The following is a 12,011-nucleotide window of genomic DNA, read 5'->3' on the forward strand; positions in this document are numbered from 1 at the left end:
ACCGCTGGGATGACTGCACCAGCACAACTGCTCTTTAGCCATGAGCTATGAAAGACAGATGAGCTGCACACAGGTATTTTCCAGAGAAATAGCTGCATATGCAGTATTAAAATTTTGGGTAAGTAACTCTTCAAAAACAGGGGAGGAAGTTATTTTAAATCCATCCTGGGGATGATGGCTGAATTACAAAGAAATCCTTTCCAAATAAATAAAAGGATGAAGAAAATAAAAAAAAAATTACTACTATGAACTTTATTACCCTACCGCTAGGAAAATAATTGCTTTGTGTCTGCAATGAAGTTGCACATGTGTGTCTGACTGTTAAAATAAGCTGCAACTATTAATTTCTGTTACAGTATTAGGTAACTTCAAAATGTGCTTTATAAGTTCATTAACAGAGAATGAATTAAAAGGCTTGAGGGAACAGTGTGGTAGTGCACTTGATTTTATACTTTAATGTGTCAGTATGTAATGAAAGCCCTGAACTTCTGAATATTATATTACAAAATGCAAACCCAAAATTAATTATAAAATACAACTATATCAGGTGATGTAATTTATGGGAAACAAACGTTCCTGCAATGTATTAATGCTTACAGTGAATTTAGATCTTTAGAAGACCTAATTGGCCAGATTCTGTTGCCTCTTTTGAAGGCTGAGTAGTCCAGAGAGGTTATTTGAAGAACTGTTACCATCCTACAGAATGATTTGCAGTCTGATGAACATATAGTCCAAAGCACACCTCTTTGCTTTAATTAACAGAGGATGCAGAAAAATTTAAATCACTTTTCCAGTAGTCCCATAAGTAACTATATGTGGACATCAAGTTAGAAATATGTCCTGCATTTAAACTTGCAAAACAATCTCCATCAGTAGTACAGAAAAAATATGGGTAAACCCTTAATAGTGAGATGGTGATTTTTTAACTGCTATCTCAGTTAGCCAGGATTTAGCACTAGTGATTTAAAATGGAATCACTCATCCTTTGTCCAGGATACATATAATCTTTTTCAGGAATTCTGGTCCACATTTATGACTTGTCTTGCCATTTATTCAAATTTCAGCAAACATTTTCAAAAGGGATATGTGCTTAGGCATATATGTGCACGTGTACATGACAACACATTTGTTATTTTTTCTCTTCTACTAGTCCTCTGTCTGTGGGCACATGATGGATCACTGTATCCCACACTGTATAGACGGATCAGCAAAATAACACTTTAAAATGACACGCAGAACAAAGTGGATGGCAGAAGGGTTAAACAACAACATTTGATGCAGTACTGTCTGCGTGTTCTCATTCCTCTTCACAGGAAAACAAACACTTTGAAGCACTTTGCCAAAATACCTGCTTTGGTGGGTGGAATGAAACACATTCTAGACAGGCTTGAAGGGGATACCTTATCATTCAGTTCCTCTCTGTTTGCAAACATGTCATGGTCCTCTACTCTAGAAAGTAAACGTTCTGCAACTAAAGCTGCTCCACTAACTATAGTCATCATGCAAGCTGTCCAGTGTGGTGTAAGTCTTCCTAAAATCAAGAATCTCCTCTCCCAGCCTGCCCCCTAAAATGCCCATATTATATCCTACAATTTAAAAGCCATTTTATTTTATTGCAGTCTATTGTGTTTAATGAAATACTTCTCACGAGCCAGGAAGTAGCCATTTATAGCTGTGTGTTGTTGAAATCACACTGAAGGATTAGAAACTGGAGTAAAATTGGTTACAGCTGTATGAAGACAAATGCACAAGATAAAGCCAAACCCCCTCTACTCACCCTGACTTAGCTTTTCCTCCCATCCTTCTGGACTGTTCCTTTTCCATGCACCTGTTTCCACCTATTGCTATGAAATCTGGAGATCCGACTTTTGATTTGTTGCTCAGTGCTCTTTTTTTTCACCTGAACCAAATGCGTTGTGAGTCAGACTTTATGACATTATAGAATAAACCTGTTTTGGATTGCAGCCATTGGACAGGCAAAACTAGACACAACGGGGAATGTACTCCCTGGAAATAAACCAAGCAGTCTGGAAAAAGTGAGAGCTATCCTAATTTGAGTGCAATCTTCATACCAAACCTCAAGTATTTTATGGATTCAGTGGTCTGCTTAATTACTCCCACTCTCACTTGATCTAAGGACCATCTCCTGCCCTGAAAGATTTGCTGGTATTCACCAAAACCAGGCAGGAGTCTCAGAAGTCTGGGTAGATTTCCACTACGGTACTCCTTGGTCACCATTGTCTTCTCTACAAAGAAAATGAGGCTTCTATGTCTGCGTCATGGGACGTGGTGGAAAGAGAGCCAAAAGTATGAGGTCTCATGCAGAGAGCAGTTATTAGTCTCCAAGAGGAAGGCAGTCACCTAAATCATTCCTCAGACTTGTACTAATTTCAAAGAAACCTGCTCAGTCATCTTCCAGCCAGAAGCCAAAAGCTACGCCAAAGCATCAGGCAGGTTTGGGAAGCAAGTGTGAGGGAGGGAAAATGGCCAAAGGTAGTTTGGGAATGTGCACAGTGAATGCCTGGAAAAGTAAACAAGTGAAAATTGCAACAATTTAACATTTTATCAAAATTTTGGGTGAGAACAAAAGAGTAAGATTCAGCCAGAGTGATCCATTACAATACTGGCATTTAGCAAAAAGCTTAAGTTTGGAAATGGCAAATATGTCATCATTCCGCATTCAATTCAAGGAATTAAATGTTTTATGGATCTAAGAAAACACTCTCATTCCTTCCATCTATGAACCATCTGTGACAGACTTGTATTTACAGGGCGAGAGATGAGGAGTAACGCACCACAACATCACCAGCACTCCTTCCTCAGGAGAAAAGGACTTAGAGAGAGAAATTAATCTCAGCATCAGCCAAATGAACAATCAGTTGAATGTGTTTTTAGAGCTGCTATGCCATATGTCTCAGATCTACATGCATCTGTGTCACAAAAAAGTCAGCTAAGAACAGTGATGGTTTGTATGTGAGCTGTCTATTTATATGCCTGTTACTTGCTAGGTACTTAATAAGTGGCTTGATTATTCAACTTGCCATGTTTCCACTTCACCAAGCAGATCAAGAATAACCACCAGAAAATTTTGAGTTGATAACCCAGAAAAGTGACATGAACAACTTCTACTGTGAGATGTCTAGTCTCCTCACATTAAGAGCAAATAATGATATATGTATAAAATACATAATACATAACTTTTGTTAGCCAAAAAGAAGTAAAATATTCAAGGTGCTGTTTTGTTACGTCACTACAAAACATATAGGCATACATAGAAAACATACAAGTGATTTATTTATTTTAAATACGAAAGATGAACATCTTTTACTAACATTTCAACTGGAAAAAAACTTTGTTTCCCTGATACTCATTACTCTGCTTAGAAGAAAAAGAGTTTATGTAGTCATGAAAAACAAATGTTCAAGCTAATAACTTTTTAAGTGCTACTTCAAGTTCCTACTAAATGTTACCATAAATGACTTCCTTTTGTTGTTGAGCCTAATGTTAAACAGCCATGTCACCAGCTTTTCTCTATTTATTTTACAACAATACCAAGGAAAAGGGAATCCTAGCTACAGAGGTTATTTCCTGTGCCAGCTTCTACCCTGAAATTTGGATAGCCACACTGTACAAATTAAGGATTTTAAATAGTCCTGTTCACTAGTATAAAGCAAAAAACCAACACCCCTGCAGAGTTTAGCTGTAAATCTGGTCCAGCTGATAAATCCATCCTTCAGAACAAAGGCCCTTTGCAGCAGACCCAGTTTGATATTCTAACCTTTACACATAATGATTAGGAAAATGCTCCCCAGTGAAGATCTGCCAAATACACACATACGAATCATCATCCCAAGACCTTTATACAAATGTAACAGAAAATATTTCAGATTTCACTACCTAGTTTGGCACTCAGCTACAAACAAGCTAACGTCAAATTTGTTGGTATTCTCCATCTGAAGTGCTATTCCAAAACTGGTAGACCTGGGACAGGAGTGCAGCTTGGCACGTACACCACCCTAGGCTCATCTCCTAGTTTCAAGCCATGGAATATCTTCCATCATAGGCCAAGCCAGGAACAGATGCAGTAATTTCCACTGTTTTTATATAAACAACATAAATCATCCAGATCTAAGTCAGAATGAATACCAATACAATAGCAAAATAATAGCAAGCTAAAGATGAGCTGTACCTTTGTGACAGGCAGTTCCTTGGATTTAGACTCAAAGAGATGCTCCAGTTTGGAAGTGTCCACCTTAATGGGTTCCAGTTTCGACCACAGGAATTCTCTGCAGCGTTTGTTGTTTTTACACTGCCACTCAAATGGCCGTACCTCGTTCCAAAACAGACGGATGGTTTTCTTCTTCTTTATAAATGCTGGCTGACCCCTAGAAACCTGGGGTGACCCTAAACCCTGAGGAGTGCTGAACAGCGGAGGAGGAGCCAATAAATTAGCAGAGGGTGGAGGTGGAGGTGGACATCCAAACAGCGGGGGAGGTGGTGGAGGAGGCAAACCCAGAAAAGAAGGTGGAGGTGGAGGAGGGGGAACAAGGGAGTCCCCAGGACCCATATCCATGTCCAACACATCTACATCATCCTCCTCCCCCAAGTCTGTAAAATCCATGTCTTTGATTTTAAGTTCTCTAGGATTAGCCATGAGCTGATCCCAGATGTAGTCAGATTCCTTCTTTGGCTGTGCTGGTGTTTTCTCAGGGACTTGTTCACTGATTTCATCTTCAGGCATGGCTGTCCCCTTGGCCAGCTCACCACTGTTGAATTTTTCTGCAAAGGATTTCACACTGCCTTGGTTGTCCAGATTTCCAAGCTCCATCTTTTTGACGCTTTCATCTTTGGACTGCTTCGTGGCCTGAAGGATAGAGATCCTACTGGCTAGGCTAGTGAGCGACTCCTCGCTTTCCTCCGTCTCCTTCTTTTCCTCCTTCGCCTCCAGCTCCTTCTCTTCTTCATCCCTGGGCTTCTTGTTATGCGCATACAACATGTCCAGCATAAAACGCTTGCTGTTGAGGATGTTGCTGCACTGCTCATTCACACCAGCATCCTGAATGGTCTGTGACCATGGACCTGCAATCACACACACACAGATAGGAAAAGTCAAGGGGAGGGAGCCAGAGCACCAAGAACACTGTTCAACCCACCAGAAAAAAACTGGGGGACAATTAATCTGAAACTGAGCAAGTAGTAATTTTGAGAATTTTAAAGTAAATGACAGTGCTGATACATGGCCCAATCTTGATGGGCTGGGACTACTTCTCAAACAAGGAATGGGAGTAGAAAACAATCAGTGTATCTTGGGAGGGACTATACAACTGCCAGGATTTCAAGGTTCAGGTTTCCAGGTTTCACAGACTATCTGAATCCCAGATCAGGCTATATACCCAGGGTACAGGTAGCAGGGAAACTCAGTGAATATAAGCATAAGAAGATTTTAAAAGGTATTTCTAGGAAGATGAGCACCTTTATAAAAGATTTTTGAAAATGCTGCTCATCCACCACCGTTACCCTCCCTGTAATACGTGACAGCATTGAAACTGTAACAGCCTTCTTCCCACTTCACCATCATTTAACATGCCACTGTAATGAAGCTTCATCTGACTACTGCTTTTCTCAACAATAACCTCCAAAATACCATGTTTGAGATAGCACCATAAATAACACACTATAGCAGTCAAACTTTAAAAATAAATGATGTGTCTCTTCGACTACACTTCCCTGAGTATAATACTGCTAACCAATGTGGACAATGTGTCTAAAAATCATGGCACTTCTTTTTCCAGTGGGTATCAGATGAAGTGATTAAAAATGGACAAAAATAATTCTTCACACTTACTGTATTTCCTGTACATAACTCCTCCTTTTTCCTATAGTCTTTACACATTTTATTAATACATTTTTAACAAACTCAATTTCTTAAACACATTTTGATTGCTGGCTTGCCTTCCTTTTGGACCCTTGTAGTTAAAGATTTTTTTTTTATATCTGTCAGGTGCCCTTTCTCTCTAAGCTTCCATTTTGTTTCTCCCCTTATGCTGCCACCTTTTTCAATACTTTAGAGCTTTAAACAACTTTTATGGCCTCCTTTGTCAAAAGATTTGCTTTCTTAGCATGACGTCTAGCCCTGTGCTCCGAGAAGGTGTCCCCTCGGTGAAATCCACATCTAGAGCCCCACAACTCTCCCTATTCCTTTAAAATAACACCATGATAAAATGAAGAAGAGCTCTCACAGCACAAAGCATTTGGAGAAAAATGACTCTCACCCCTATTCAGATCAATCTCTAAACCACATTTTAAAATAAGTCCAGAGGTTTAACTCTAGACAAAGGGAGGACTCTTTTTCAGCAATGAATCAAACCTCCAAAATGGTTTCCTTCTGCCTTCCCCTAGGAGGCTTCATCGCTTCCACTGCTTGTTTATTTTTATTCAAGACTTTATCCATGGGATTGCTTTCTTACTAAGATTTGTCACCTGAGGTGGTCTCTTAGATTTTTCTCTGACATAGTTTCACTAGATGACATGACCACACCCCAGATTTTAAACAGCTGAGACCCCTCCTCCTCTCCTCCCCCCCCCCGAGGATTTCTCACTACTCCCAGACTTTCCTTCAAAGATGTTTGAGATTGCTTCCAGGATCTCTCAAAAAAATTCTACATGACCTACCTGCTCTCAGTTTCACCAGGTGGGATCCTCCAGGATTTAATCCTTTTGCAAAACTGCTCATCAAAATTCCCCTAAACACAGTCTCTAATTTGGGCTCCCCCAGTCTGCCTCCATCAGCCCTAGCTGATCAAAGATTACTGTGGTGAAGACTCTTACTACACTGGTGGCCTCTTCCATCCTCCTCTCTAAAGCTTTGAAATACCATTGCAGAATCCAGACTTGCTGGAAGCCAAATTCAGCAGGATGGCTACTGAAGGGGCAGCCAGGAACAAAGGCTTTATTCCTTTGTCCTTAATGCATCTGGGCAGAACCAATGGGCCACCTCATAAATGGCAGACTGTTTGTTGGGAATATGAAAACTGCTGGAGAAAGTGCTCTAGTTTGCTTTCCAAATCTTCCCACCTGCTAGAGAGCAAACAACTCACTACAAGAGACCTCCTACATAGCACAACCTATATAAATTTTTGTTCTACTGGTAATGTAGGTCAATTTTAAGATACCGATTTTTTCAAGATTAGGGTACATTTATTAGCTTTTAACAAAAACTATATAAGCACTTAATTACAGTGGTAGCAGGTTGGTAACAGACTCCCTTACTTGGACTGTCTTGAACTATGCCATGGTGTAATGACATCCTTCACCTGTCATACCTATCTCCCCTTCCTTTCCTAGATATATCTCCATCTACATTCCAAAACCAGAACAAGTCTTTAAGAGTACAATAGTATTCTAAGGAACTCAGTCTTGGTGCTCCTGAAAAGAAGATAGCTCTTAAATTTAGAATAAAATTAGCATAGCACTTCCCAGAAAAAAACCCAAAACTGTGACAGAGTTTAAACATGAGCAGTACAGTCTGACAGTTTATCTCTGTAGGGCAATCCTTATGATTCAGAGTTATTTGTGTTCTTTCAGAAAAGAGGAAGGCTATTGCACACTGCAAAGCAATTCTTGTTTTGTTGTCTAGAATTTAGAAAACTTAGGACAATGCACTCAATTTTTCATCCCTAAGAAAACTTGGGAACCAAATGCTTTAATTACATTCCATCCCTTTACCTGCCTATAAAAAGGGGAAAAGAGTAATTAATCAATAATGGTCAAAATCTGCCTTTTACTCTCTCTCTGCCTGGACTGCACGACAAGCTCTGGTTGTCATTACCTCTCCAGGCACAAGAGATTCTTAAGGTGTTTTCCAGGCTGGGCCTTTACAGGTGCCTGGTGGCATATCTGACCAGAACCACTGGTCACTACAGGACTTGGCTTTTCCAGACAAAGTCTTTTTATGTGCCTCCTTCACAACAGCTAACAATAGCCACGGCCCAGATGTATCTTTAGCAGCTCCTATGTCTCTCTCTCTCTCTACTTTTTGACAGCTAACCAAGACAGCAGAACTGGAGGAAGGGAACAAACATCCCGGCCTTCATTGCTCTTCCTCTTCCACTAACAGCGTGAGAAAAGGTATCTGGAATCTCATGACAAATCATGTCTGCATGGCCTCTTGCCTCATTGTTTGATGTGCAGAAAACCCAAATAAATCCTCTGGGAGGCAGAGATGGAAGTCACTGCAACGTGATGATTCATCATAGAATGGTTTGGGTTGAGAAGGGACCTTAAAGACCATCTAGTTCCTATACTCTGGTTATAGGCAGGGATATCTCCCACTAAAACAAGTTGCTCAAAGCCCCATCCAACCTGGTTTTGAAACCTCCAGTGATAGAGTATCCGTAACTTCCATGGGCATCCTGGTTCAGCATCCCACCACCCTCATAGTAAAGAGCTTTATCCTAATGTCTAATCTATATCTACCCTCTTCCCGTTTGAATCCATTACCCCATGTCCTATCACTGCAAGCCCTTGTAAAAAGTCCCTCCCAGCTTTCTTGTAGGCCCCCTTCAGATACTGGAAGGTCGCTATAATGTCTCCCTGGAGCCTTCTCTTCCCCAGGCCGAACAACCTCAACTCCCTCAGCACTGTCCTCATAAGAGAGATGTTCCAACACTGATCATCTTTGTGGCCCTCCCCTGGACCCACTTCAACGGATCCATGTCCTTCTTGTGCTGGGGGCTCCGGAGCAGATTCAGTTGTTAATATATTAACCTTATGGGAGGAAAATGTCTCAGCTCAAAGGAAATCTCATTTCATCTCATTGCATCAAGGCCTTACTGCTCCTCCAAGACAGAAACCTCATGAAAGCCTGTGGATTTCCAGACAGAGAGCAGACCAAACTGGGTCATAGAGAAGGAAGTTTTAGATAGGCGCAAAGGGTTAGTTAATTAACACAACAGAGATACTAATTTAACATTTTTTTTCCAGCAGAAATCCTTCGTTATTGAAAAAGCTTCACTTTACCAGTTTCATTGTCACTGGTTAACTTGTCCTCTCTCTCTTCCCTCTCTAAAGTGCTGCTTGCTGAGGATATGCTGGATGCAGAGCAGTTGTCTTTTTCATTCACTTCCTCATTCTGCCTCTCTTTTTCACTGAGTATTGCACTTTCTTCTGGCTCTCTCTCTGGTCCTTGTTCCACCTCACTCTCTGGTCCCACCTCTGTAGCCTCTATTTCCTTGGGTGTCTCCGTTCCCTGCTCGGCCTCAGCCTCAGCCTCCTGCTCTGGTTCTGGTTCTGTCTCTGTCTCTGGTTCGGGTTCACTGGCACTCACTGGCGGAGAGAACAATGGGAGAAAGAGATTCACTTATGGAAAGAAAATAAAAAGCAAGTCCATGGCATGCTGAACATTTGGAGCAACAGGCGGATGAATGTTGTGCGATGACAGCACTGCACGTGAGAGTGGCCTGGCAAACCCCCTCTCTTGCTGTCTGGAGCCAGCCTGCTGCTTTTATACGTACTTCCACAGCTGGAGTGTTGGACTTACATAAGGATTTGAACAAACCAGCAGGAAATGGGCATCCCATCTGAGCATGACATTGACAACTTAGTGCCTAGACAGAGCCAGGAAGGAAGAGATTTTAAAAAGCAAAAAGGAGGGAGATTGTGGCTTTTGGCTGAATTTTCTTTGGTTTCTAGAAGAATTCTGTTTTCACCTGATGAAGAACACTTCAACAAAAAAATACAAATATTAGTTTTATTAACACACTTGAATGGCACAGTCTGGAAATGGCACTGTCTCACATTTGGCTGACAAAAAACATGTGTTTTTTCATGCACATTTACTTTAGAATAGCCACATCAAAATGGAACAAAGTGTCCAACTGCTTGGCATATGGCACAAATTTAGTTTCCAGTTGTTTGGCATATAATGAGATTTTTTTATTGGTTGGCACATAGAGAACGCTGTTGATAGTACACTTGGCTTCTTCTTCCCTACTTTATCACTGACAATGAAATTAATTCATTCACCTTTAGGGTTTTTAGCTATAACATCAGATTCTCACATGCAAATATTCTCTGCATGCTGCAAAGAAACTGAAAAGCATCCACACATATTCACATCAAGCAGCTCAAAATTTTCTGAAAACTGAAATGGCCATGCAAGAGTGATGAAAATGGGCATGCATGTTAGTTCTGCATACTTCTGAAATTCCTTCTGTGCTAAATCTTGTGTTGGGTGGCTGAACTACAATGACCAAATCATACTTGTTATTTTCCTTCTGTTAACCATTTTTCATTACAATATTGCAAAAGAGACTTCTGGACTGTCATGGTCTTGGATCACATGATATATGATGTGAGTTTCTTCAAGAACTACGTGAACCTTTGAAGGAAAAAAAAAACCATCATACTGGAATGTAATCCAAGCATTTCAGTCCTCTAGGGAGCAGGTAAATAGATTTATCCTGAGGAATTATAAGCCAGGATAAAGAAGGTCACAACATTTTTCTAATACTCTTTCATGGTGTGTGCCTATCCTATTTTCTGAGACACTCACGTAAAAAATAATGATTGCTAACAATGCCTGTGCCTGTCTTTACAACGATGTACACATTTTTACACTAGCTTTCAGTAATGCATCTTCACTACCATACTATTCCACTTCATTTCATATGATTTAAGTGTTCAAAACTGGAAATTATTTTTTTGCTACTGATTTCATTGGCGCTAAGCTTCTACACTTCACAGTTGATTTTAAATCCCTAGTTAAATAACCAGACATGCATATATAACACATTTATATAAAAGAAATATACTCATCATATGTTTAATATATAGGTCCATGCTCATTCAAATCCCTCTAAGATGTTTTAAAACACTTCAAATTAGAAGCTTACCTTCCTCCCTCTTCTACATGGACAGCTAGACTTTTTAGACAGTCTAACATTTAGACTCTAAAAGTCTAATATGAGATACGTGAGCAGCTCTGCACATGCGTCTCTGTAAATGTACCTTACATATGACTGTACCCTGGACATCGCCTATAAGTGAATCAAAATTACAGAGAGCTGGTAAGAACTTGGCAGACACTCTGAATCCCAGTGGTGTGTTTCTGACCACAGCTGTCTGTGTAGGTATAGCACAGGAGCATTTTAAAGTCAAGCCAATATTTGAATATAGCTGAGGTGGAAGCTTAGGAATCCTTCAGGAGTTCTTGGAACTAAGACGGTACTGTAGCATGAAAGATTCTGAGGTTGCCATGCTGCAATAGTCCATACATACAAATACTGTCATTTCATCCTTGAATAATCACAGCTTCATATGAATTATAGATGTTACTCTCTAAAAACAAAAGCTGTTATGCAATAACCAAATAGGCCAATTCCAGCAGCTCAGGTCAGGAGAAGCAGCTGACTAAAACATGGAGGCTAATGCTTATGGTACCTCTGTCATCATGAAGCTACACTGAAGATTCAATAGGATAAAGTCAGGGAAGACATAAGAAATGCCTGAGAAAATGAGAATGTTCAAAAGAATTCTGGATACTCTTCAAATAAGGACTATTTCACACGTACCAGAAAGATGCAGTACCTTAGTAGAACCTGATATATAACGAAGAGTAAATAGCAATGTACTGACACAAACTGCTCTTTTGAGTTCAGGCAGTATTAAAATTTGAGCACTTTTAGAACAAAACAAGGATATGTTGACCCTCATTTTGACAGTCTCTCTCTCTCGGGATAATATCAAACAATCCACCTATAACTCAAAGAACTTAAAAATAGTGAGCTAAGTCCAGTGTGCTTCCCTTAAAAAGCAATTCCTTTCAATCCCATAGCTGCTGGATCGATTTCACACCAGACAACACACCACTTTAAGTGGCAACCTTGCAGGTGGCAATAGAGTTAAATGGCAGATGCTCTGCCCTATCTTTGGACTTCTGCTGGTGGAGAGTGCAGACTGAAGGAAGCAAGCATGGTAAAATCAAAAAGCATCAGCAGCAAACGTGGCATTCC

At 40.3% G+C, this 12,011-nt stretch overlaps 1 protein-coding gene across 1 annotated transcript in view; it reads right to left on the reverse strand.

Moving 5' to 3' along the window:
• Positions 1–12,011, reverse strand: part of FHOD3 (formin homology 2 domain containing 3) — a gene marked incomplete at its 5' end in the record, with an annotated part of 95,430 nt that overhangs the window by 54,191 nt on the left and 29,228 nt on the right. Inside the window, 2 exons of the mRNA XM_008941188.1 lie at positions 4,190–5,079; positions 9,019–9,324. Coding sequence (XP_008939436.1) covers positions 4,190–5,079; positions 9,019–9,324 — 1,196 coding nt within the window. The remainder of the gene's footprint in view (positions 1–4,189; positions 5,080–9,018; positions 9,325–12,011) is intronic.

The sequence above is a fragment of the Merops nubicus genome, unplaced genomic scaffold (assembly GCF_000691845.1).
Source record: "Merops nubicus isolate BGI_N331 unplaced genomic scaffold, ASM69184v1 scaffold1465, whole genome shotgun sequence".
In the NCBI taxonomy this organism is placed as follows: domain Eukaryota; kingdom Metazoa; phylum Chordata; class Aves; order Coraciiformes; family Meropidae; genus Merops; species Merops nubicus.